The sequence below is a fragment of the Rhinolophus ferrumequinum genome, chromosome 5, assembly GCF_004115265.2.
Source record: "Rhinolophus ferrumequinum isolate MPI-CBG mRhiFer1 chromosome 5, mRhiFer1_v1.p, whole genome shotgun sequence".
Classification (NCBI taxonomy): domain Eukaryota; kingdom Metazoa; phylum Chordata; class Mammalia; order Chiroptera; family Rhinolophidae; genus Rhinolophus; species Rhinolophus ferrumequinum.
Window position 1 is genome coordinate 58,061,744 of NC_046288.1, and position 25,241 is coordinate 58,086,984.

Sequence of the window (25,241 nt, forward strand, 5' to 3'; positions counted from 1 at the left end):
TAAATTTGTACTGTTTCAGTCATTATGTTTGTGGTTGTTACAGCAGCAATAGGAAACTAATAGAAACTATCAAACACGATTTAAAAAACACCAAGGTGAAGAACAGTCTATTGTATTTACCCCTATTTTACCTATTCTTTCTTCTTTCTGAAGTCCTAAGCCTGCTTTCATCATTTCCTTTAGAGAATTTCCTTTAGTCATTCTTTAAATGTAGATCTGCTGGTGACAAATTCTCCTAGTTTTCCAGCTAAAATATGTCTGCGATTGTTGCACACACAAAAATAGGAGAAGAAAGGGGGGGAGAGAGAGTAGGGGGGAGGGGGAGAGAGAGAGAGAGAGAGAGAGAGAGAGAGAGAGAGAGAGAGAGAGAGAGAGAGAAGGAGGAGGAGGAGGAGGAGAAGGAAGGAAAGGAAAGGAAAGGAAAGGAAAGGAAAGGAAAGGAAAGGAAAGGAAAAGAAAGAAAATAATTTTTAGGCAGAAAGATGGTAAAAGAAATTATTTGTTATAGATATGTTGTTAGAAAATTATGAAAAGACTAAAAATGATATTTTACAGAAAAGATCTCAATTAAGTCATCAAACAATTGCCTATAGATTACAAGAGATTTCTAATATCGTCAAAGATCAATTGATGCGTAATTTGAAAAATTACAAGTATTTAGCTTTAGATGAATCATGATATGAAATACTGTCTGTTAATACTTGGTATTTTATGTTTCTCAAAGGACTTACAAAATTATAAAGCAGTATCAAATCAGAGGGGGGAAAACTGAATTTGAGTGCAGGTTTTTACAGCCATCAAAGAATTTCGGCTAGTTTTTTTTTTTTAATGTGTTTCTAAAAATCCAGATTTATTGGAATTTTAAAAAGGAGACTGCTGTTTCCCTTCCTGCTTTATTCCACTGTGTGATATATTAAAAATATTTGTGCTCAGTTTTCTGAGGCAGACTCTATGAAAAGACTTATGGGTACTAAAAATCCATATTTATTGGAATTTTAAAAAGGAGACTGCTGTTTCCCTTCCTGCTTTATTCCACTGTGTGATATATTAAATATATTTGTGCTCAGTTTTCTGAAGCAGACTCTATGAAAAGACTTATGGGTACAGTTGTTTAAAAGTCATGTTGTATATATGCACAAATACTATGAGTTATTGCCAACTTGTGGAATTGTTGAAAGAAACAGAAGACAATGATTTTAGTGATTTTGTCAGTGCTTGTTGCCAGTGCTCATTGATAGAGTCACAGAAAGGTTTTGAAACTATACTGTTAAGTCCAATTCAAGATTTTCTGGAAACAGAGAAATTCTTGCTAAATGTTCAATAATCAAACACAGAAAACAATGGTGCAATTTACATTTTCTCACAGATATCAAACTACACATGAAGAAACTAAATTGAAAATGCCAAAAAAGGTTATTTTTACCTAGCCAGACAGGTACAAGAATTTATGTTGAAATTGAAACTCTTCATAATTCGAATCAATAACAGTAATTTTACATATTTTTCTAACATGTATCAAAGTGCAGGAGAGTCTAACCTTAATAGCATTATATAATTTGATTGCAAAAAGAAAAAACAAGAAAAAATGTGAAGACTGCTTTGTTAATATTGGTATATTTAGAGTTGCTTTTCAAATTATTCAATGCCCTTTTGAACTCAATGTTAATATTAAGTTGACACAACAGTTAGTAAATTTACTTAACATGAATTAATATAGTTTTGAAACTGATATGCTTTTGCTTGCATGTCAAATCAATTCTTCTAAAAAAGATGAATCAGTTTTGTCACCATGGATGCAAGTACTAAAGAAAAATATTTTTTGGAACTTACTATATTTATTGGAAAAATTTAAGTATGTTTGGGATAACTGGGGCATGTAAGTCTACTTTTCATGAAATATATAGATCATATCTTTCCAATGAAAATTTATTAAAGAAATTGGAATGTGCTATTAAGTGTAAAACACACAACAGATTTTAAATACTAGGGGTGCCAAAAGAATGTGTACACGACTTGTATTCATCTTTTGTTATCGGTATATATTGAGTACTACAATTTTGTTTTTTTTCCTTTCTTAAAATGCGTATACATTGTTTTGGCACTCTTTGTGCTTAGTATAAAAAAATTTTAAATATCTCATTAATTCTTTTTGGATTACATATTGAAATGCTAATATTTTGGGTATATTATGTAAACTAATTTAATCTGTGTTTTTTTTTTTCATTTTTTAATGTGATTGATGGAATGTTTTAAATCCACACATGGTTCACACTGTATTTATAGTGGACAGCATTGATCTAGATACTAATCCCTTGTTAGCTTTTAATGCTGCTGCTGTTTCCTCCGTCTGTTACTTTTGTTTTTGGTATCCTTAGTTGAACAAAAAAAAGCCTTAATACTGATGTAGTTAGATCATCAATTTTTCATTTATTATTTGTGATTTTATGGTTTATTAAATTTCACAAAAATATTCTTCATTTTCTTCTACTGTCTCTGTATTTTCACCTTTCTCACTTAGGTTTTTTAACCCATGTATAGTGCATCTTCATACAGTATAAGGCAAAAGTCCAGCTTTTTCTCCAAGTAATGAGCCAGTTTTTCTAATGACAAACAAGGCACTTTTCTCATTTTTTTTTTTTGTGGTACCACATTTATCATATATCAAATTCCCATATACACACAGATCTATTTCTGAGCTCTATATCTGTTCCATTGGTCTGTCCTTATACCAGAACAATACTGTTTTTTTGCTTTGTAATATTCCTTAATAATTAATAGTTCGAATCACTCCTCATTCCTATGCTGATATAGTTATAAACGTCCCACCAAAAGAGTTTCTATATTTAATATGTCAGCTAAAAACATTCCAACCAAAGAGTTTCTATATTTTCTCTGTACTTTATCTTACCAGCTACAGGTTTGGGCCTGTTAAGTATTATTCATATACTGCCATTGGAACTCCCTTTGACTGCTTTTTCTCTAAGGAGGTTGCTCTCAGTGAATCTTAGAACCATTAGAAAGTAAAAATCTGCCTGTTCATTTTAGACAGATATCTGGCCTTAATAGCTGAACAGATTGGATAATACAAGAACCATGTAACCAGGAACCCAGTAAAATAACCCTCTCGGTATAAGACTTGCATTGGGGCTTAACCAATAAGGAATGGCTGTGGATCTTTAGGGGCATCCTCCAGACTCCACAGCTCCAAGTAGTGTGGCTTCCAGATGTTTAAACTGTGATTCCAAAGGTCAGAGAAAACAATCTACAACAATCACGTAAATTCAAAATTACTTCATTCACTGATTCTGCAGGATGGAGCAGCCAGGGCTCAATGATTCCTTATAGAGAATCTTCCACATGCTGGAAACTGGAGTTTAAAAGACAAATAAAAAGCATTTTATTTATACCTTTCTTCTTTCTGCAGAGAGATCTTAAAGAAGATAAAGTGAACAAAATAAGCTTCCCCTCAAGGATTTCACCATCTAGCAAGGAAAATATATGTCAAAACTGTTGCCATAATACAAAGGAAAAGTATTACAATACACAGATCTCTAACAAAGTAAGGAAAATTAATACATAAAGGGAAGAGATGAAAGTATCACATTTGATCTGGGGATTAAAAAATAAATTGCTTATTGTGGCTTATTTTTGTCTGAATCTTTATGGTAGATATGAAGTTAGATTTTTTTTAAAAAATGTTTTTTCCTCCTGTATTTGGTAGGGTATAGGGGTTAAGGATGAAAATTGTGGCAGGGTAAGGGCATGAGATACACAAAGAGAAAAAATAGAGAAAGGAAGAGGAAAGAACATGGGGACAATTCTTAGTGTTGGAATAAGTTTGTTAAATACGTTGTTGAATCTTACCCTTAAGGAGTCTAGGACAGGTAGAAGCAATGGTTTGAGAACTGGTACAATGCTGAAAAATGGGTATAGGGCATAGGCGTGGTGGATAGGGAGGGAAATGTGGGTGAACAGCAAAGGCTTTAAGGATTTTTAAATCCTTTGGAGGAGAATACACACACACACACACACACACACACACACACACGAGTCTAGACAAAGCAGAAAGCTCCTCAGGATTCATGGCTTCATGGCAGTCCCTATTCTGAGTTCACTTCAGTTTAACTAAATATTTGTTAGATACATACTCTGTGTGCTGTACTTGTACTTAGGAAGGCTACAGAGATAAGGCACAGTCCCCACCCTGATATAACTCTCAATCCTGTAGGTGCAGGAGAAATAAGTACATTATAGTGTTACTATACGATTGAAGATAACACATGGCAAGAAGAGATAAAACTAAAGTATAAGAGAAAGAATTTGAAGGAGCACTTGCATCTTGTTGATTGGAAAAGGTTAGAATAGACGACATTAGGGATACTTCAAAGTATTTGAAGTACACCTTGAGGCATTGATAGGATTTCCAAAGACAGAAGTAATTCAGGAAGAAGGAACAGCATAAACAACAGCACAGAGCTGGGGAATGTAGCATACGTCCAGGAAGACAAGTTGTGATCTTATTAGGAGGATCTCGAATGCCAGACTAAGGAATCTGTGTTTAATTGTAGATACTGGGAGTTCCTTAAAGTTTCTGAATGAGAGCTACATGGTTAAAAACAGTGTTTTAAAGAAAATGAGTTTGCCAGAGTTTTGGAGGATCTAGCTGCTCAAAGGCTAGTCAAGAACCAGCCCCATGAGCTTCACCTGGGAGCTTATTGGAAATGCAAAATCTCGGCCCCCACCCCCCCGCCGCCCCCAGCTCCCTGAGCCACTGATTCTAAACCTACAGTGTGCTCATTAAACTTGGAGAAGCACCTGTGTGGAACATGGTTGAAGAGGGAGAATAGACTTTAGGGGACCAGTTGGAGGACTAGGCCAAAAAGAGATGAACAAAGATGGCAGCAGAGGAGACACCAAGGCCAATGACGTTGGCCAAAAAGGGAACAGTCATGAGTGACACAGAGCTTTCAGGCTGGAGGGTGATGACGTATTTCTGCCTCACTCATCTTCCCAATAGATGAATCCTCTTCCCTTATTCATTAAAGTCATTGTTTTCTTCTGATACATTTTTCTTCCATTTGTTCCTTCTGTTCATTAGCAAGCACTGCTTCTGCTTGTACTCATAGACCATAAACCAAATGAGAAATTTTTTTGAGCCTCGTTCTTCAGGGTTGTGGATCGAAACTACTGCTGTGCCACATGCTGAAGTAAAGAAATCACATAAAGAAATTAGAGGGGAGAAAGAAGAAAAGTGAAAATATCTTCCCTTGTATTAGGGTTTTCCTTCCTTCTGAGTTTAACACAAATCAAACAGGTGTGCACCCAAAGCATGCAAGTGTGTCTTCATCAGCTTTTAATCATCAGCTTCAAGAAATTTCAGATCTCTCAGAAAGGGGGAAAAATAAACAGCTGAGCAGTGTGACTCATTTACACTTCAAATATACTTTGAATTGGTTATTCCTCAATTAATCAAATAGCTGGTGTATCCCTAAAGTAGTATAAAGTGACACGCTGTGTGAAATCAATTTTTCTTCCCAAAATCATTAAATCCAGTAGCCTGTGACTACATCCCTGCTAATTCTGGTACCAGTCCTTTCATCCTCCATTAACTTTGGCACGCCTAACAGGCTGTCAAGAATAATTTCCCAGGACGTAAATAATTCAGAAATTAAAAATTAATAAATAATAACAGAGAACTACTGGGAAATAGGCTGGGTCAATTAGTGCACTCTGCATTCTGTTTCTTCACAGCGGGGAGGGGGGGAGCCACATTCGTTACTTGAATCTTTCCTTCGATTCTGAGGTCTGATTTACAGCTCTTCATTACTAGATCCAGTCAGACACAATTACCTCCATCACTATCTCAGCTCCTAACTTCAAAGACGCGAACATTTTCTTGTCTGCTTCTTTTCTCCTTGCAGCAGGCTCAGCTTGACATCCCTGGAATTTCTTCCACGCAGACTAATTAATAAGTCTTCGACTTATCATATTCACTTCTCTTCTTTGATGTGCTACCTTAGTCAATCATGCTATTTAATTAGAATTTCAATGATAACTTTACTTATCTTGTGGCTAGATATAAATTAAAATAACAGGATTTTAATTCCCTTTCGCATGGGGTTATGACATTTTGAAAGAAAAACTTTCAACACAAACATAATATTATGTAATTTCTATATAGGAACATTCTACATTTCTATGTAGGAACATATCTATGAGGAGCATCCTGCAAAATTCTTTTCCTCTTGCTACAAAATAGTATTGCTATTCAACAAACAATAATGGAAATCCACTGGATTTTCCTATAGCATCATCTCACCAAGTCCTTCACAGAAATAAAAAGTCTTGATTTGCATAAATAATTAGAACAAGGCCCAGGCCATATTGCCAGCAAAGGCAGTAGCTATGTTTTGAAGAAAAAAGTATCTCCAGAAAGTCGAGGCTTTGATACATCAACCCTTTTAACTCTTTTTGCTCTTTTCTGTCAAGCAACGCTCTTTTCCATTTTGGTAAATTCCATAGTGGTTTTTTTAGACTTCTTCCAAAAAATACCACAAGGAAATAAAAAAGGTTCTCCCAAGAACACAGCAAAACTAGTAAAACACAGGCTGTGACAGTGATGTGCAGAATTGGTTAAGAAGGGAGAGCAGAAAGCTTTCTAGAAAACAACACTAACGCCAATATTTATTAAGCTTCCATTGTTTGCCTCAGTCACAAGCTTTACCTCCATTAATTCTCCCAGCATATCCGTAATATAGGACTATTGTCCCCATGTTACAGATAAGGAGAGAGTCTCAGCAAGGTTAACTTACTTTCCTAAGGTCACAAAGGTAACACATGAAGAGAAAGAACAAGAGAAGGCATGAGAAGAGTTTAAACCTTTGAGCGCAGCATTTAAAGCCTTTCGTGGTCTGGCTTCAAACTGTTTGCCAAACTCATGTTCTTTCTACTCTATTACATAAACTTATCCAAAATGCATCTGCAGACAGTAATTCACCACCTGATTTCATAATAATATATTCCTTATTAATACATTGTTGATGACTGCTTTAATGTTTATAGACATTGGCTGAAATGTTGTCATTGTAGTTATAAATAGTAACCTCAATCATCATAACTGTATTATTTTTTAGAACTAAAAAGGCTTTTAATTTCATGTTTATTATCAGTACATCAATAGAGAATATTTTATAATGATTAGTGACATGTGGATACCAAGAGTTTTCAAACTCCGAGTGTCAGCATTTTCTGGTAAACAATTTTCCCAAAACAAAATGTCCAATATAACGCAATTTCAGGAGATAGTGATACCATCAGCATAATTCACCCACAACTACAAAACTGGCCATACTTAAAAATCATGCTCATCAAACTTTTCCAGTGTCAAAAGTCTCCTCAAAAACTTCATGATAACATGAAACTACAAAATTTACTCTAGAAATGTAGGGAGTTATTTTTCAAATTCTGACTAAGATTTTTTTTTTTTTAATATTAAAAAATATGGTAAGGAGTGTGTTGAGAGAGGTGTAGAAAAAGGAGCTCCCAGTTGATGGGTTCAACATGCCTGAAAATACTTCGGTAATGTAGTGGAAAGACTTCAAGAGCAAGAATATATTATAAATAAAAGTCTTTCCACAAGATAAATGCCCGAGCTGTCTTGTATCAATTGCACCAACAGGAGAGATGCCCTCTTGAAGAATGCTGGTTTACAGACTCTTCTATAAGATAGCTTTGGCTACTTCCAATGATTCATTTTTTACCAGAAAGAGTCCATGTACCTTTCTGAAACCCCATCCACTCTATAATTTAGACATCCAATTTTCAGAATGTGTTCAATATTCACTACTCCATCTGCCATTAAGTCCCAGCAGAATTATGTTGCTATTAGATTTCAGTTGATTGAAATATTCTGTATTCTTCAAGGCAACATCATGTTTGTTAAATACATGAATTTGTTCTCCTTTAAGTCCTTTGAGCACCCCATTGTCATCAAAATCCATGAAGTCGCACACTACTTTGACACTTGGATAATAAACACCAGCTTGATGAATAATCTCCTCTATTTCATCACTGATACCAGCCAAAAATATGAACACAGAGATACCGTGTTGGAGCTTACCAAAGGAATTCTCATATCCTTCCTTGAGCATAATGTCAGATTCTGCCACAATTTCTTTAAGTTTAGCTTTTGGTAAAAAAGCCTGCTCAACAAAGCAAACAATGTGATTTAGTGTACCACTCTACCACGGAAGGGTACTTCTCTTCCACGGTAAGAAAAGGATCAATTTCAATAGCATATTTTTCCTTTACTTGCAGTAACTTTTATTCACATTCCTCTGAAACCAACTCACAGTTGTCAATGACCTTATGACATGTTGTGCATCGTTTCCCTTCATAGGAAAATCTACTCAGTGTCATATCAAAATCTGTTATCTGAAGCTTGCCAGCTCCTCCTTTGATAAGACCACAGGTAATGTGGTCTACTCTTGTAGGGTTCTTGATGTGAATTGAAATTTTCTGGAATTCTAGTGTCATTTTCACATACACAGCAGAATCTTGATTAGTTATTTCCTGGTTATCCATCTTCCTTAAGGCACTCTTCGTTCTTCTGTCCTTGAATTTGTCCTAGAATAGCAGCGTTAAGTGGTAAGCAATATCCAGAGATGCAAGGTGTGGATGGAAGCATCTCAGTGATCTTGGTCTTCCACCCCATCTTCCTCTTCAAGGTGAGTATGTTCTGGGCCAGAACCACCCCTGCCACCAGGGAGCACATGCTGCCATTCACTACCTCGCCCACCCTGACCACTGCCACATGGTCCGTGGATGGAGCCTCATGTGCCTCCTGAGCTGAAAAGAAGCCATAAATACATTATTTTCAAATAACAAATACAAACAGAAAATCATGTACTATTCTACGAGGTCTGATAATTAAGTTTTAGAATACAAGTTTTAGAATAAGAAATTAAGCTGTTTTCACATTTTCTTGTACTATTTTTCCCCAGGAATAAAATGATTTGCTTTTTTGTTTGTTGCTTAAAAAAGAAAAGTTACTAACAAGAGGAAAATCAATGACAATTACACACAATTATTCTATCTTTGATCTCTCAATCTTTCCTCTCGTCTATTCTCAATAACAATACCCAGTAAGACTACAAACAGAAGTTGTAGTGACCAATAGAAACATTTCATTAGTAAAACATGAAACCACTGCAGTAATGCCATTTTGAAGCTAACCTTTTAGGATTTAATACAGTTGTTCTTTAACAATAGAACTTGGTTCATTTGCTACTTAAAACATGGTTATTTAAACTAAAGTTAATTGGTTTCCTCACTCCCCTTTAGGGCTTTAGGCTCAGAACATTTCTATTAGAAAAATCTAATTTGTCTCAAATTCCTATTTCTAAATATTAGAATGGTTAAAATGCTCTGATATTTTAACTCTTTATAGCAAAAATTATCTCTAAATTACAGCTCAAACTGGCAAATCAATTAAAGATGCAGGTGACACATTTAGGAAAGGGCTCAATAGTAATTCAGGAGAAGACGGAGCTTCAGTGGAAGGTGAGCGAGCAACCCATCTCTGTCAGGGCCTGTCAGAAGTTGAGAAAAGTTGGGCCACTCTTGCTACTTTTCTTGAGGTTTCTAGTATAAACTTAAACATGAAAACATATTTTAAATGTTTATATTGAGCGAAGTAATGCTTTTAAGATACAAAATGCAGTGTGACATAATTGAACTATTCACAAATAATCACAGGATTAATACAATGTGTTAATTCATGGAACCCTACAAGCTATGACACCTACTCCTGGAACAAAGTGAACAAGTTCTACAAGGAAAGTCTTCCAATCTATTTCCTGTATTTCAATGACTGTAAATATACCTCATCTAGAAATAATGGTAAAATTCTTAACTTCAAGTTCTTCTTGAATAGGAGGCTCAATTTCAAATGTTCCCTCTCCGTATTCCTTGATAGGCTCCAATCTCACTCATTCACTTAAACATTTTTTTCTTTTTTTAGTGCTTACTACGTGCCAGGCAGTGCTATAGGCATTAAAAATATATCAGTAAAAATAATTTTTTGAAAGGACGAAAATCCCTATCTTCTGGAGAATACTTCTAATGGAGATAAACAACATATAATAAATATGATAAATAGATAGTATATTAGAAAGCGGTAAGTGCAGGGAAGAAAATAGAACAGGGAGTGGGGGACTAGGAGTCCCGATGAAGGACAGAATGTGCAATTTAAATGGGATAGTTAGGACAGACCTCATTGAAAAAGTGACCTTGAGCAAAGAAGCAGAAAGTGAGAGTAAGCCAGGCAGATATCTAGGGAACACCTGATTCCTTTGTGCAAGGTAGAAAAGGTGCCCCACCCGCCACCAAATATTATTGACTACAGTAATTGATCTGAGGAGAAAATTTAAATTATCATCTTAATAAAAACTGAAAAGGAAATTAATAAATTCAACACACATTCCTAACATGGTAAAAAAATTAATAGTTACCAATGGCTATTTTTTTATTGAGCTATACATGACATACATTATAATAACAGTTTCAGGCATACAACATAATGATTCAATTATTTGTGTACATTGTGAAATGATCACAATAAGTCTACCTAGCATCCATTACCATACATAGTTACATAATTTTTTTCCTGGAGATGACATCTTTAAGATTTATTCTCTTAGCAACTTTCAAATATCCAATACAATATTAATTATAGTCACCAGGCTGTACATTACATCCCCATGACTTATTTTATAAATGGAATTTTGTACCTTTTGACCCCCTTCACCCTTTCCCCCCACCTCTGGCAACCACTGATCTGTTCTCAATATCCGAGCTTGGTTTTTTTAGATTTCACATGTAAGTGAGGTCATACGGTATTTGTCTTTCTCTGTCTGACTTATTTCACTCAGCATAATGCTCGCAGGGTCAATTCATGTTGTTGCAAATGGCAAGATTTTATTCTTTTTTATGGCTGAATATATATAGTATATCACAATTTTTTTATCCATTCATCCATCGATGGACAGTTAGGTGATTTCCATAACTTGGCTATTGTAAATAATGATGCAAGAACATGGGGATGCCTATATCTTTTTGAATTTGTGTTTTCATTTTCTTTGAATAAATACAGCAGGTCCTCAAATAATGGCATCTGTTCAACATCATTTCATTATACCGTTGATGAGATGCTGTAGGAATTTAACTCTTGTTCATATCAAATAGTCTAGGTAAAATTGGTTTTGTTATGCATTGTTTCATTGACAACATTAAGTGACAACATTAAGTGAAGACTTACTATTGACAACATTAAGTGAAGACTTACTATACCTAGAAGTGCAATTGCTGGGTCATAAGGTAGTTCAATTTTTAATTTTTTGAGAAACCTCCATACTGTTTTGCATAGTGGCTGCACCAATTTACATTCCCACCACCACTGTACAAAGGTTCCATTTTTTCTACACCCTTGCCAACATTGTTATTTCTTTTTGATAATAGCTATTGTAACAGGTGTAAGGTGATATCTCATTGTGGTTTTGATTTGCATTTCAATGGTGACTATTTTTTCATGTACCTGTGGGCTATCTGTATGTCTTCTTTGGAAAAATGTCTATTCAGATCCTCTGCCCATTTTTTAATTGGACTGTTTACTTTTTTACTATTGAATTGTATGAGTTCTTTATGTTTTTGACATTAACCCCTTATCAGACATATGATTTGCAAATATTTTCTCCCATTCAGTAGCTGGCCTTTTCATTTTGTTGATAGTTTCCTTTGCTGTGCAGAGGCTTTAGTTTGATGTAGTCCTACTTGTTTAGTTTTGCTTTTGTTGCCTTTGCTTTGGTGTCAAATCCAAAAAATTATTGCCAAGACTGATATCAAAATGCTTACTGCCTATGTTTTTTTTGAGGAGTTTCATGGTCAGCTCTTACATTCAATTCTTTAATCCACTTTGAGTTAATTTTTGTGTATCGTGCAAGACAGTGGTCCAGTTTCATTCTTTTGTATGTTGTCGTCCAGTTTTCCCAACATCATTTACTGAAGAGACTGCCCCTTCCCTATTCTATATTCTTGGTTCCTTTGTAGTAAATTAAGTGACCATTTTTGCATGGATTTATTCCTCGGCTTTCTATTCTGTTCCATTGATCTATATGTCTATTGTTATGCCAATACTATTTTGATTACTATAGCTTTGTAATATAGTTTAAAATCAGGAACTGTGATGCCTCCAGCTTTATTCTTCTTTCTCAAGATTGTTTGGGTTATTCAGGGTCTTTTGTGGTTTCATACAAATTTTAGAATTGTTTGTTCTATTTTTGTGAAAAATGCTGTTGCAATTTTTACAGCGGTTTCACTCAATCTGTAGACTGCATTGGGTAGTGTGGATATTTTAACAATACTAATTCTTCTAATCCATAGCATGAACTGTCTTTTCATTATTTATGTCTTCTTCAATTTCTTTCATCAGTCTTATGGTTTTCAGTGTACAAGTGACTCTTTTCTTAACACATGACTTAGTGGAGAAACGCTGGATGCGTTTCTGCTATTCAGGAACAAGGTAGAAATGCCCATTAGCTACACTATTTAATATTGAGTTTGAAGTACCAGCCAATGGAATTTGACAAGAGACATAAGAATTAGAAAGGAAGAGGTAATATATCTGGAAATTCCCCCCAAATTAATAAAAAAATAAATATCAATAATAAAACAATGCAGTATGGTAGCAGGATACAAATTAATGAACAAAATTTAATAACCTTCAATAAAAAGAAAACAGTTAAATGGAGTACTGGAAAAGAGCAACAAAACAAATACCTACAAACGAACTTAATAAGAAATGTACAAAACCCATATGAATAAAACTTTTTAAATGGACATGAATAAATAGAAGGATATCATATGTTCGTGGATAGGATGACTCAACATGATGAAAAGGTGAATTCTCCCCAAGTTAATATATAAATTTAATGCAGTAAAAAAAAAAAAGCCAAGTTTTTGTTTGGAAATAAACAAGCTGATTTGAAAATTTGTATGTGAGTAGATAAGCAAATCCTAAAATTATTTTTAATTATTCATATAAAATATCCTGAAATCTATAAAAAGCAATCAGGCACACAAGGAGACAGAGAATAATCAGACAATAGAAATGTCAGACAATAGAAAGGCATACTTGAGGAATTCAGATAATGGAGTCATTAGTCACAAAATAGCAAAATAAGTATGCTAAATATACTGAAACACTCACGGAAATAAAAGTCAAAATTGAAAATTTCAGCATACAATGGGAAGGATAAAAAGAGAAACAAATGGAAAGCTTAGAACTGAAAAATACAATAACTGAGGGAGGTTTATCCATTGGTTGTGTTTAATGGTACATTAAATACACTGAAGAAAGAATTAACAAACTAGAAGACATGTCAGAAAACAAAATAAAGTATGGAAAAGCAAAAGGGTGGAAAATATTAAAGAAAGGGTGGGAAACTGTCGTGGCTTTAAAATGTAATTCTAAAGTCACTGACTCTATCCAACAAGAGGTGAGGACATCTGTCCACCAAAAATGTGGTAGAAATGATGCTATATGACTTCCAAGGCTAGATCATAAAGGGCCATGCAAGCTTCTGCTGATTCTCTTAGAATGCTTGTTTTCTAGATGCTCCCTCTTGAGTAACTTCCTCTCAGAACCCAGCTGCCATGTGTGAGAAGTCCACACCCCATGGAGAGGCCATGTATAGAGGCTCTGTTTAACAGTCTTAGGCTGAGCCTGGCCTTCAAGGTATCCCAACCCAGGCACTAGGTTAAAAAAACACGCAGATGAATCCAGCTTCTAGCTGTTCAAGTCACCCCTATTTGAGGCATTAGTCATCATATAGCAAAGACAAACCATTCCTACTTGGCCATGTAAATATTCCTTACACATGAAATCCATGAGCATAATAAAATGGTTCTTATTTTATGCCACTGAGTTTGAGACAGTTTGTTATACAGCAACTGATAACCAGAAGACACACTTAGAGATACAGTGCTAAGAATACAGTGTGTCACTGGAGTCCCAGATGAAAAGAAGAGAATGGGGCAGAGCAATGTTTAAACAGATAATGGCTGAGAATTTTCTAAAACTCATGAAAGATATCAAGATACAGATATGAAAGACCCTAAGAACCCCACAGAATAAATAACAAGAACACTTAAGCATATCATAGTAAAATTAATGGAAACTAAACCTAAAGAGAAAATGTTGCAAAAGACAGCCAGGAAAGAAAAAAAAGACAAATTCCTTTTAATAGAACAAAAATTAGAATAAAAATAATTTAATTTCTCAACAGACCACAGAAGCCAAAAAACAATACAGTGGTATTTTCAAAGTATTAAAATGGAAAAATAACCACCAACCCTGAATTCTATATTTAGCATAGCAGAAACTGTTGGTGTCTCATATCACATTCCTTCAGCCCAATTCTAATGTTGGATTCATTGGTGGTCAACTGATTGGTAACCTTAATCACATCTTCAAAATCCCTTTTGCCATGTAATATAACATAAGTACAAGAGTATCTCCATGGGACAGAAGTCACGGGGGCATCTTAGAATTCTTAGCCTTCTGCCTATCACACATACTCTATGACCCATCAATTCCACTTGTAGGTACTCATATATACCCAACTGAAATCTGTACATTATCTTCACCAAAATACGTATTCTACAATGTTCATAGCAACGCTAGTCATAATAGCCGAAATTCGGAAACTACCCAGCATCCCTCAAGAGAATAGTGGTTATTTGCTCAATGGAACTCTACATAGCAGTAAGAGGAAAAAATAGTGTAAATGTATCTTACAAACATAAGGTCCAGCAAAAAAGGCCAGATACAAAGAATACTTTTCATTTATGTAAAGTACAAAAATTAACAAAACTTATCTATGGATAGACGTCAAAGTGGTTAGCCTTGGAAAACGGGGAAGAGAACGGAAGGAGGCACAAAAGTAGGCCATGTGGAGTGCTGATAATATTGTGTGTTGATCTAGGTGTGTTAAATTTGTGAAAATTTATTGTGTCTTGATCTAGGTATGTCCAACTTGAGCTGTATATGTATTCTATGTGTGAGGATTTTAAATTACTTCTCCAAATGAATCTTAGAAAATCCAAAAGAATCTTCACACAAACTACTAGAAATAATAGAAGAATTTATCAAGATGGTTGAAAGTAAAATTAATATACAATTGCATTTCTACATACCAGCAACAAAAAACAGAATAGTTTTTAAGTATAAATATAAATAAAAATATATAGTTTTAAACATCTTTCACAATAGAATCAGAAAATGTCAAGTACCTAGAAGTTAATCTAACAGAAGGCATGCAAATCACTATAGAAAAATCATAAAACTTTATTAAGAGATACTAAAAAGCACTTAAATGTATGGAGAGATATGCTATATTCACACTTAAGAAAACCTCACATCATAAAAGCATCAATTCTCTAATTGATCCATAGATCCAATGCAAATGCAAACAAAATTCAGATTAGCTGACTCTAAAATGCAGCCGGAAGAGAAAAAGGTCAAGAATTGCCCTTTTGAAAAGAGAAGGAAAGGTAGTGCATATTTGCCCTTCCGGCAGTTGGAATTTACTGAAGAATTCAAAGTGTGGAACTGATAAACAAAAAAACAAAGTGACGAGTGAGATAGAATAAAGAACCAGAAACAGACCCATACACGCATGTAACCTTGGTATATGGCAGAAATAACATCAGATTGGCAGAGAAAGGAGAGACTGACTATTCAGTAAATGAAGCTGGTAAAAAATAAGGTTGTGCATATGGAAAGAAAGAAAATTATATCCCTAACTCACTCTATACACAAAAATCACCTCTACATGAGTCAATAACAAGACTTTAAATCATTAGAAAATATAGGTGAATATCTTATAGACCTTACAGTAGAAAAGAACATTAAAAACAAGATGTAAAAAGCACAACTCAAGAAAAATAAATTTGACCTCATTAAAATTAATAACTTATGAAAAAATCAAATAAATGAATTTTTTTGTAACCTCAAAGTTTCCCAGTCCGAACCAGAAAAAAAGCGTGAGGTAGGCTCATCTTATTTCAAGTTCACAAAAGTTTATAAAATATTTAGTAAGTGCACACAGAAATTAGTGAACAGAGAACTAAAAGAGAGAAAGATTAATAAAAACAAATGAGGTTTTCGAAATGTTTAATAAGATCGCCACATCTCTAGAAAGATAGATCAAGAAAAAACGCAAATACAGATTGAAAGAGAAGTAAAGTCAAATTATAAAATGGGGTTAAGTATAGGGGCAAACTGTAATAGTGAGACCACTGTTCTTATTCACCGGGGTGAAGGGGAACACAGAAATATAGGTAAACTACCCTACAGTGTGTTAAGGGCTCCCATCTCCTATTGTTGTACTCATCTACCCAGCAAAGTCTCTCTAGAAATAGAGAGAATATATTGCAAGTAAATGCATTCACTTCAAAATCACATTTGCCTCTCTAGCCCAGCCTCCATGTCCATGCCTGGTACAGAGATGAAAGGGATTCCAGAGGACAAAAGTAGAGGACTGGAAAGGAGAGAAGTAACTCACAGCTAGGTCAGAGGAGAAGCAGCTATTTGACAGTCAGTAAAGTCAAGTATATAACCAGAGCCTTCCATTTGGTGTGGTGACAAAGATGGCAGTGACGTGAAGCATGATGGAGTTCATAAGCCTCACCGGGCATCTGCCCTGTCACTTGCCTGCTTTCTCACCTCAATAGTGGCACTGGAAAACCTGGAAGGAAACTTGAGTGACTATTAGGATGCTCTTTTCAAATCTTCTCTTTTGGGTCAATATAGCTGGCTCACGGCGGGCGGCCTCCTTCACTGGACATTGCTCTCAGCTTCAGGAAACCACCTCACTCCTGGTCTGGGGAGAGCCAGGCCCAGGAATGACTGATGAGGGAGCACAAAGACCTGGCTCCCTTGCCTGTATGGGGCAGCTATGAAGAGCCATCCTAACTCCAGACCTCCCTGTTGGAACAGCTGAGGCCTCAGGTGCAAACACTTTGTGGGTTCTCATCCTACCTTCACTTCCTTAAAGAGCAGTCCCCAATATACCAGTGTGCAACTCTCTCTCAGTATGCTTGCAGGGAGCCTAATCTAAAAGTTTAAAGGATCCTTTTAGCATTCTTCCTTAGAGCCCAAGCAAAGTGTTCTTTCCTTCTCTGGAGGTCATGAACCCTTTTGACAATATAATGAAAACTAAGGACCCTCTTCTCAGAAAAATATACATAGGCACTTAACGTAAACTTTTATATACTATCTTATTTTATTTATTTACTTATTTATTTATATTTTTCAATTATAGTTGACATCCAATATTATTTTATATTAGATTCAGGTGTACAACATAGTGGTTAGATATTTATATAATTTACGATGTGTTCCCCCAGGTAAGTCTAGTAAGCACCCGGCACCATACACAGTTACTACAATATTATTGGCTATATCCCCTATGCTGTACTTTACATCTCCGTGACTATTTTGTAACTACTAATTTGTGCACTGATATACTATTTTAGAGGTGTTTTTTTCTTCCTCTCATCTTTAGGGCCCACCTCACACTTTACCACCCATGTGAAGCCTCAACCACCTCTTAGCACCTAATCAGAAGATTAGCCACTATTTGTTGAGCACGTACTCTACAAAACACTGTGCGAAGTGCTTTAACCTCATGATGCCTTTGATCATGACAACTCGGAAGGGTAGTTACTAGTATCTTTCTTTTGGAAATTTAAGGACTTGCCCAAAATAACACAGCTAGTAATTAGTAGGTATTGGATTAAAATCCCAATTTGTAAGGCTTGTGCTTTGAATGGCAAGGAAAAAGAAAAGAAGGTTAAAGACAGTAATTCCTGAAAGATCATCTATTTCGTATCAGAATTGAGATTTAAACCCAGGTCTAACCCCAAAGCTGGCGCTCTTTAGGTTAAATGTGTCGGAGCCCCCGAAAGAACGAACAAAGTTGATTTTGTCCCACTTCTGCCCTTTGCAGCTCCTTTTTCATTGGCATTTGTTTCTACAGCAATTCCCAAAACTTCTTACCTTGTCATTGTTGTGGCGTGCTGAGGCGCATCCCCACCCACGGAGGGGCAGCACGTCGGTTGCCGTACAACGTGGCGGCGCTATGCAAACCGGGCCACATAGGGGAGCTGCGTGATAGCCGTACAATATGGCGGCGCTCTCTCCACCACGCCTCTGGTTTGCGTAACTTCCTGTCCTGCGCAGTCGATTTGACCCTTAAACGCGCAAGCGCTTTCCTTTTCCTCTTCCGGGGACGGTGTCTACAGGTATGGCTTCTTCTCCTACTGTCTATCGCTACTTCTTTTACAATCGGCCGCCATCCGGGAAGCTGCGGGAGCCCGGATCTCTCAAGCTCAGTCTTTTGATCTGGAGTGGGGGTAAGGGCTCAGGAGGAAGGCTGGTGGTGAGCAAGTCCCCGGCTTTTAGCTTCAGACACCCTCGATCTGGACTTCCCCTCCGGAGCCGTGAGTGGTTGGAGCTACCACCCGGTGCTTTGCCACCTTTGAAGACCGATGTATGGAGACAAACGAGTAGTGGTCCGGCTAGTTGAGACTCTGGCAAATCGCGGAGCATTTACCTATTTTACGCCCATATTTAACACCGCTCCTGTCGATGTTCTCAGGCTTTTGGAGGGCGGACGACCGGCATGTTCAGTTTGTTTCAAAATGTTCTCTTTCCCAAGCAATAGCAAGGAAGGTAAAAATGTGTTAATAGGGAGTTTTCTGTCGTGGCTTTGGAGATGCAAACGCAAGTGGCTGATTGTATGATTTGTATTGGCCTTCCGTGTCGGTTTTGGTGTCTGACAGTTCTATTTTAGTGTAACGTTAGTGAGGAGCGTGTAACAATAAATCCAGGCAGTTTTCAAATCACATGCTGTGATGAAGTGGTTAACGAAATTTGGGATAAAAAAACGAGATTGATTCAAGTGTTTTCATGTTAGTTTACGTAATTCACTGAAAAACTAAGTCGTTCATATACATATCTGTGTAACCTATTTGCTAAGTAATACCAAATTAATATTAAATGGCACTCAACGACCCAGGTGCTGATTTCGGACAAGATACTGAGCATCAACTGTGTGCCAGGCTGAATATGTAGTTTTAAAACACGGAACACTTGTATAAGATAACCTTAGTTAAGGATATTATGTATAAGAATAAATATGGATAGCAAATTATGTGATACTGCTTTGTTTTAAGGTTTGAATTATTTCTGCAATGAAATTTTATTCCATTCTTAATGTAGGCATTCAGAATGGTCCAGCGTTTGACATACCGTAGGAGGCTATCCTACAATACAGCTTCTAACAAAACTAGGCTGTAAGTATTTCTAAAATTTTAAAATACATGTTGTCATTTACTCTGCAAAATGCTGAGCTGTTGCTTATTCTCTCATATCTTAGGTCCCGAACCCCTGGTAATAGAATTGTTTACCTTTATACCAAGAAGGTTGGGAAAGCACCAAAATCTGCATGTGGCGTGTGCCCAGGCCGACTCCGTGGAGTAAGTGATCCTTTTGCTATGAATAACACAACAAGGGTTGAACTTTTGAGCATTAATTCCTTGGTAAGGGAATGAGTAAAGGAGAAATCACCAGTAGGAGGGTTAAGAATTTCTGCGCATCCATAACCCAAACCTGTCAAGCATACAGACTTTCTTTTAAAGCCAATGTGACAAATACAGTGAGATGCCTTACAGATAAATCAGTACACCACTTCCCTTTGTAACCTACTTTAATGTTTGCACTTAACCACCTATAAAAAAATTGAACACAATTTGTTAAAGTATCATAAAATGATCTCAACATTTTTTTTTAATGCAGGTTCGTGCTGTGAGACCTAAAGTTCTGATGAGGTTGTCTAAAACGAAAAAACATGTCAGCAGGGCCTATGGTGGATCCATGTGTGCTAAATGTGTCCGTGACAGGTAAATACAACTCTTAAATGGGCTTTCTTAAACAAGTGTGTGTGTGTCTATTACACTGCATGCTGATCATTAGAAAACTGGTGAAAAAATAATTGGTTTAAACAAAAGTTGCATACTTCAGAATCCTTCCTAGACTAGGGATAATTGATGCTATACAAACTAATAACTGATAGTAGATCAAAATAATTCAGTTAGGATTTGGGGCCATCTTTATGCTAGCTGCAGAAATTAAAATGACCTTGGTTTTTTAGGGGAGGCAGGTGAGAAACTATTAGTTTGGACAATTAGGTGGAGAGTGGGAGGACTTAAAAGTAGGAACAAAACTGTATAGCTCTAGTGGAATCGTAGATGATAGACAAGAAAGCTGAAAGTCACATCACGAAAGACAGATTTTTTGACTTGATCTTAAAAATGGGAATTGATGGGTTTGGGCAGGGTGGGGAAACCTTTGGCAGAGCACCAATCGGTGGGACAGGTTTCTGTGTGAATTAAATGACTGCTTTATCTCTGGAGGTAACTTGGATTTAACAAATGGCAGTACCTGCTGTTTGCCAGGTCCTATACACAGTAATAATGGTGATCAATAAAAATTCACTGCTCTCTAAATGGAGGTTCAAAGTACAGAAATTGCAACTCCTTCCAAATGTAGTTTTTGTAAAAACCCTGTGAAATAGGTATGAAATTACTCCTGTGCCTTGCCACAAGGTAACTTGACCAAGATCTCACAGCTACCGTGTTTCCCGAAAAATAAGACCAGGTCTTACATTAAGGTTTGCTCCAAATACGCATTAGGGCTTATGTTCAGGGGATGTCATCCTGAAAAATCATGCTAGGGCTTATTTTCCAGTTAGGTTTTATTTTTGGGGAAACACACTAGTAAATAGTAGAGTTGGCCCCCAAACAGTCAGGCTCTAGAATCCTGGCTGGTGATAAAGTGCCCCTTGCTAATGTCTTTAACTCCTTTCATTTTGGTTCCCAGCACATAACCCCTTTCTGTGTTTTTACTGGAAATTTTTCATAATGTTAAAATATTCTAAGATGTTTTACAAATCATGTAGTGTCATTAGTCCTGGATCCTAATAATGAAATGCGGTTCTTCAGTGAAAGCCGCCATAGTGGCAGAGAGAGTAGTCTTCTGTGGGGGTGATTTTTCTAGTTCATCGTGACTCGGAAGAGAGGGGCAGGTACTACTACTGGCACAGAATTGAATTGTCGCACTTTAAGTGCCAGTGTAGGAAGGAGACCTTAGGCTGAAAAGGTCTGTCCAGAATAGTTTCCGTTTTTAAGTTTTTAGTCTGTACTTGTGGATTTTATTTATTTTCTTGGGTATCTTCCCTGATAGATTTGCTCAGTTCTTTTGTGGTACTTTCTTGCCTTTGTTAAATCAGTGTTATTTGGGGTTTTTTAAAACTATTTTCATTTAATATTTTCCTTTCTAGGATCAAGCGTGCTTTCCTTATCGAGGAGCAGAAAATCGTTGTGAAAGTTTTGAAGGCACAAGCACAGAGTCAGAAAGCTAAATAAAAGGATGAAGCTTTTTTTGAGTAATAAAAGTAATTAAAAGGCTTGTTCTGCTGTAATTTGTTAGTATACAGGTTTGGTTTCTATGTGTTATCTGGGGACCCTGTGATTTTTAGTTGATTGCTTTTTCTAAATGACACTAGTGGGAGGTTCGTGATTGCTAGAATTTTTTGATGGTAGCTCTAGAAGACTAGACAGTTTGAGAAGACTGGCCCTTGTATCCGAATGTTTCTTCTAATGCCACATGGGTCATTTTCATAGTATCTCCTTCAGCATCAAAATTCATAGGCCAGAAAGTGTTCAACAAGTTATTTGGAGTGGAACTTTTTTTTTTACATTGTTTTTAAAGCCTCCATTCCCTTAGTCTATTTTGGACAGTTGGAAACTGTCAGCAAATAAATGTATACAAAACCTCATGTCATGGGTCTAGTGAAATTTAAATTCTGAGTGATGTTGGATTTATAATCTAGGTCAGAATATTAAAATAATGGACCTTAGTATATTTTCTCTTTGGACCTATGTAATATTGTTTCTGACAAAACTTAATAGTGTAAAATAATAATGTAAAAGTTTGTAAAGATTTTAATAGCTCATTCTTCAGGGCTGAGGCTACCAAGCATCCATCCAGGTACTCTATACACATAAACACTCCTTTGAATTGTTTTCCAAGACTGTTTTTTCAGACCATGTCAGGCTTAGTTCCAATCTCAAGTGAGAATAGAGCAGAGTCCCCAGGCTATTTGCACAAACCAAAATATGTAGACACTCAGAAGCTGGAGAATTCTGTAAATTTTGACCCTTTTCTAGACATCACTATTACTGCCATGATGTAATGTAGAGTCACTGGTGTGATGCCTTATGCAGAGGAGCATTTCCTCGAACAAATGATAGTGCCCTTTTCCAAGGAAGGGAAAAGGCAGAAGAAATCTTTCTGGCCTCTTGAACACTTGCCTTGTACCATGCTGCCAGCTAACTGGTAGACGAGATTTTTAGTCTAGATTTTGCAGAAGAAAACCAAGTAGCAAGGCTGGCAATGGAACTCAGGCCTTGAGAATTTCTAACTTGAAAGCATCTCCATGGTGATACCTCACGCCTATTGGCCATGTGTCTGACACTTCAAAGTGCTTGACATCTTTAGTCTTCCCAACAACCCTGACATTACTATCCCTTTTACAAATGACAGAACTGAAACGTGTAATATTACGCAGAACCACTTGTGTTAGAATATTTGCAAATTACTTACGGAATTGAGATTAAATGACTGGATACCCCCAATAAACATTAGCACAAGAAATGATAGTTGAGGCCCCCATTAATGTTCATAGTCTCAGATGACAGATCTGTTCAATTTTCCCCAAATGCTTGCCAATCCCGAGGATTGTTAAGCAACCAGAATAATACAATTACCTCGAGTAATGTTTAATCAAAAAAAAAAAAACGTTAATGGTAATGTACTTGAAAAGCATTAGTTTCTGAGGTAGATTAACTCAGTTCTCCGTGACTTAGGCTGATGAATACTTCATGGACCTGTTTTGTGTTCAGGTAATGTGTTGGTGTAAGAATTTAAAAATTGGTATCTTTAACTCAAAAACAATGCCTTAATTAAATTCAGTTACTTGATTGCTTTGTAAACTAATCTAGTTCTTGAAAAGCTTGAGATGAAATTTTTAAATAATAGTTATGGAGGCGAAAGCCTCTATTTGCCTGCTAGGGCTCTTCCTACTACACTAAATTCCATAGAACAACTGGACTGAGCACAGCCTCGAACATGAGGACTATCAAGTTTCAACAAAATAAATGGGTTAAATTAGAAATTTGAGAAAGCCAAAGCATTAAAGTTACATACTTTTGAAAGAATTCTTCATATGTTAAATGGTTTAACCTTTTCCAAATTTGGAATGTTTTCACTTTTATAAAACATCTTTGTAGACAATTTGAAAAGTATGGAAAAATAGAATGAAAAAAATTCCCTTTAATTTCAACATGCAGGCAATCATTTTTAATAGTTTAATGTCTTCCCACTTTGTTTTCGAGGCATAAGATATATATTTTAAATCAAAATTGGAAGCATATATATAAATTTACAACCTTTCCCCCCCACTAAACCCCTATGAACATATTTCTTTGGAAAATTAGTGGCTGCATATGCCATCACATCTATGCCACAATTTAAATTGTGTCCCCTTTCTTTTGAATACTTGGGCTATTTCCAATTTTTCTCTATTTTAACACTTGTAAGCATTCTTGCATATCTAATGATTTCATTTATGCTGATTAGTTTTTTTTTTTAATTTATAAGCTGGCGTTGAAGTACAGTACTTAGCAGTCAAGTTTAATTTGGGGGCTTACAATGATGTTCCCTAAGAGTCTTAGTCTACTTAGGCTGCTGTAACAAATTGCCATAGACTGAGTGGCTTGAACAATAAACATTTAGTTCTCACAATTCTGAAAACTGGTTTGGCCAAGATCAAGGTGCTGGCAGATTCAGTTCTTGGTGAGGGTTTCCTTCCTGGCTTGCAGAGGGCCACCTTGTGTCCTCACGTGATGGAGAGCACAGAGAAGACGCAAGCTCCCTTGTGTGTTCTTACAAGGGCGCTAATGACATGATGGTTCCAGCCTCCTGACTTTTAATCACCTCCCAAAGGTTCCCAACTCCTGACACCACCACATTGGGGATTAGGGTTTCAATATATGAATTTTGGAGGAACACAAACAGTCATAACACGTTTCACATCCGTAACATTAAGGATGTGAAATGTGCCTGCTTGGTGACCATTTCTTCACCTGTGTTAGTTTAGCCACTTAACTTCTTGACCACAGATCACACTTCTTCACTCGCCCTGTTGATAATGCCTCTCCATCTCACTCTCACTGTCCAAGTCCAGTTCCCTCTTCCCACCTCAACACTCAGTAGTGCAACGGTCGTCTTGTGGTGCATAGATGCAGAAGACCATAGTGTTGTGAAGGTACTACCAACTCTGTCCAAGTGACCAAAATGGATTTTGCACTGTTCTAGGTTTTGAACTTGTAAAAAAAAAAAAAGAAAAAAAGCTTTTATTGAATCCAGTTCTGTGTGTATGACTTAAAGTATTCTTGACAGGTTCCTAAAAAGACATGTGAATGTAGTCAGTGGTTTCTTTTTAAAGTCTAGTATTTCTCCTTCCCTCGAATTGCTTATAAATTCTATTAGAAGGATGCACGGCGGGGTGGGGGAAGTCTTCACCCTTAAAAGCAGAAACTCTCCATATGTTTAAATAAGTAAATCAAGTTTATTTTCAGCAGTGTAATAACATACTTACAATTTTACCCTAACGATTTGGAGCTTGGGCGCCCAAAATTTTGATAGGCAAGGCTGTATCCAGCTTTAACTCTAAACTATCTTATCACACCGACTAAAATCATACGCAGGCAGACTTTGGAGACATTGCAGGTTCGGTTCCAGACCACCACAATAAAGCAAATATCAAAATAAAGTGAGTCACATGAATTTTTTGATTTCCCAGTGGATATAAACCTAAGTTTACACTATCCTGTAGTCTATTAAGTGCGCAATCTAATTATGTCTTTAAAAACCAATGCATATACCTTAATTAAAAAATACTTTATTGCTAAAAATTGCTAACCATCATCTGAGCCTTCAGAGAATCCTAATCTTTTTGCTAGTGGAGAGCCTCATCTTAAATTTGTGAAAGATGCAG

At 36.3% G+C, this 25,241-nt stretch overlaps 1 protein-coding gene and 1 pseudogene across 2 annotated transcripts; one reads left to right on the forward strand and one right to left on the reverse strand.

Moving 5' to 3' along the window:
- Nucleotides 1–3,930: 3,930 nt before the first annotated feature.
- LOC117022543 (cytosolic 5'-nucleotidase 3A-like) lies at nucleotides 3,931–18,256 on the reverse strand (annotated as a pseudogene).
- A 54-nt stretch (nucleotides 18,257–18,310) lies between these two features.
- RPL34 (ribosomal protein L34) lies at nucleotides 18,311–21,612 on the forward strand. 2 transcript variants are annotated; one of them, XM_033105386.1, is made up of 5 exons: nucleotides 18,311–18,363; nucleotides 19,343–19,416; nucleotides 19,500–19,599; nucleotides 19,919–20,022; nucleotides 21,462–21,612. In XM_033105386.1, exons 2-5 carry the CDS (start codon nucleotides 19,352–19,354, stop codon nucleotides 21,544–21,546), a joined length of 354 nt encoding a protein of 117 aa, XP_032961277.1. In that variant the 5' UTR covers nucleotides 18,311–18,363; nucleotides 19,343–19,351; the 3' UTR covers nucleotides 21,547–21,612. The 2 variants fall into 2 exon arrangements, with proteins under 2 accessions (XP_032961277.1, XP_032961278.1); XM_033105387.1 differs by having other exon boundaries at nucleotides 18,361–18,474.
- Nucleotides 21,613–25,241: the final 3,629 nt, after the last annotated feature.

Bases quoted from the DNA above. Each gene is read 5' to 3' on its own strand.
- RPL34 (XM_033105386.1), top strand. From the start codon at position 19,352: ATGGTCCAGCGTTTGACATACCGTAGGAGGCTATCCTACAATACAGCT. The intron at 19,600-19,918 runs GTAAGTGATCCT...TTTTTAATGCAG, and splicing joins GCCCAGGCCGACTCCGTGGA to GTTCGTGCTGTGAGACCTAA. The intron at 20,023-21,461 runs GTAAATACAACT...TTTCCTTTCTAG, and splicing joins GCTAAATGTGTCCGTGACAG to GATCAAGCGTGCTTTCCTTA.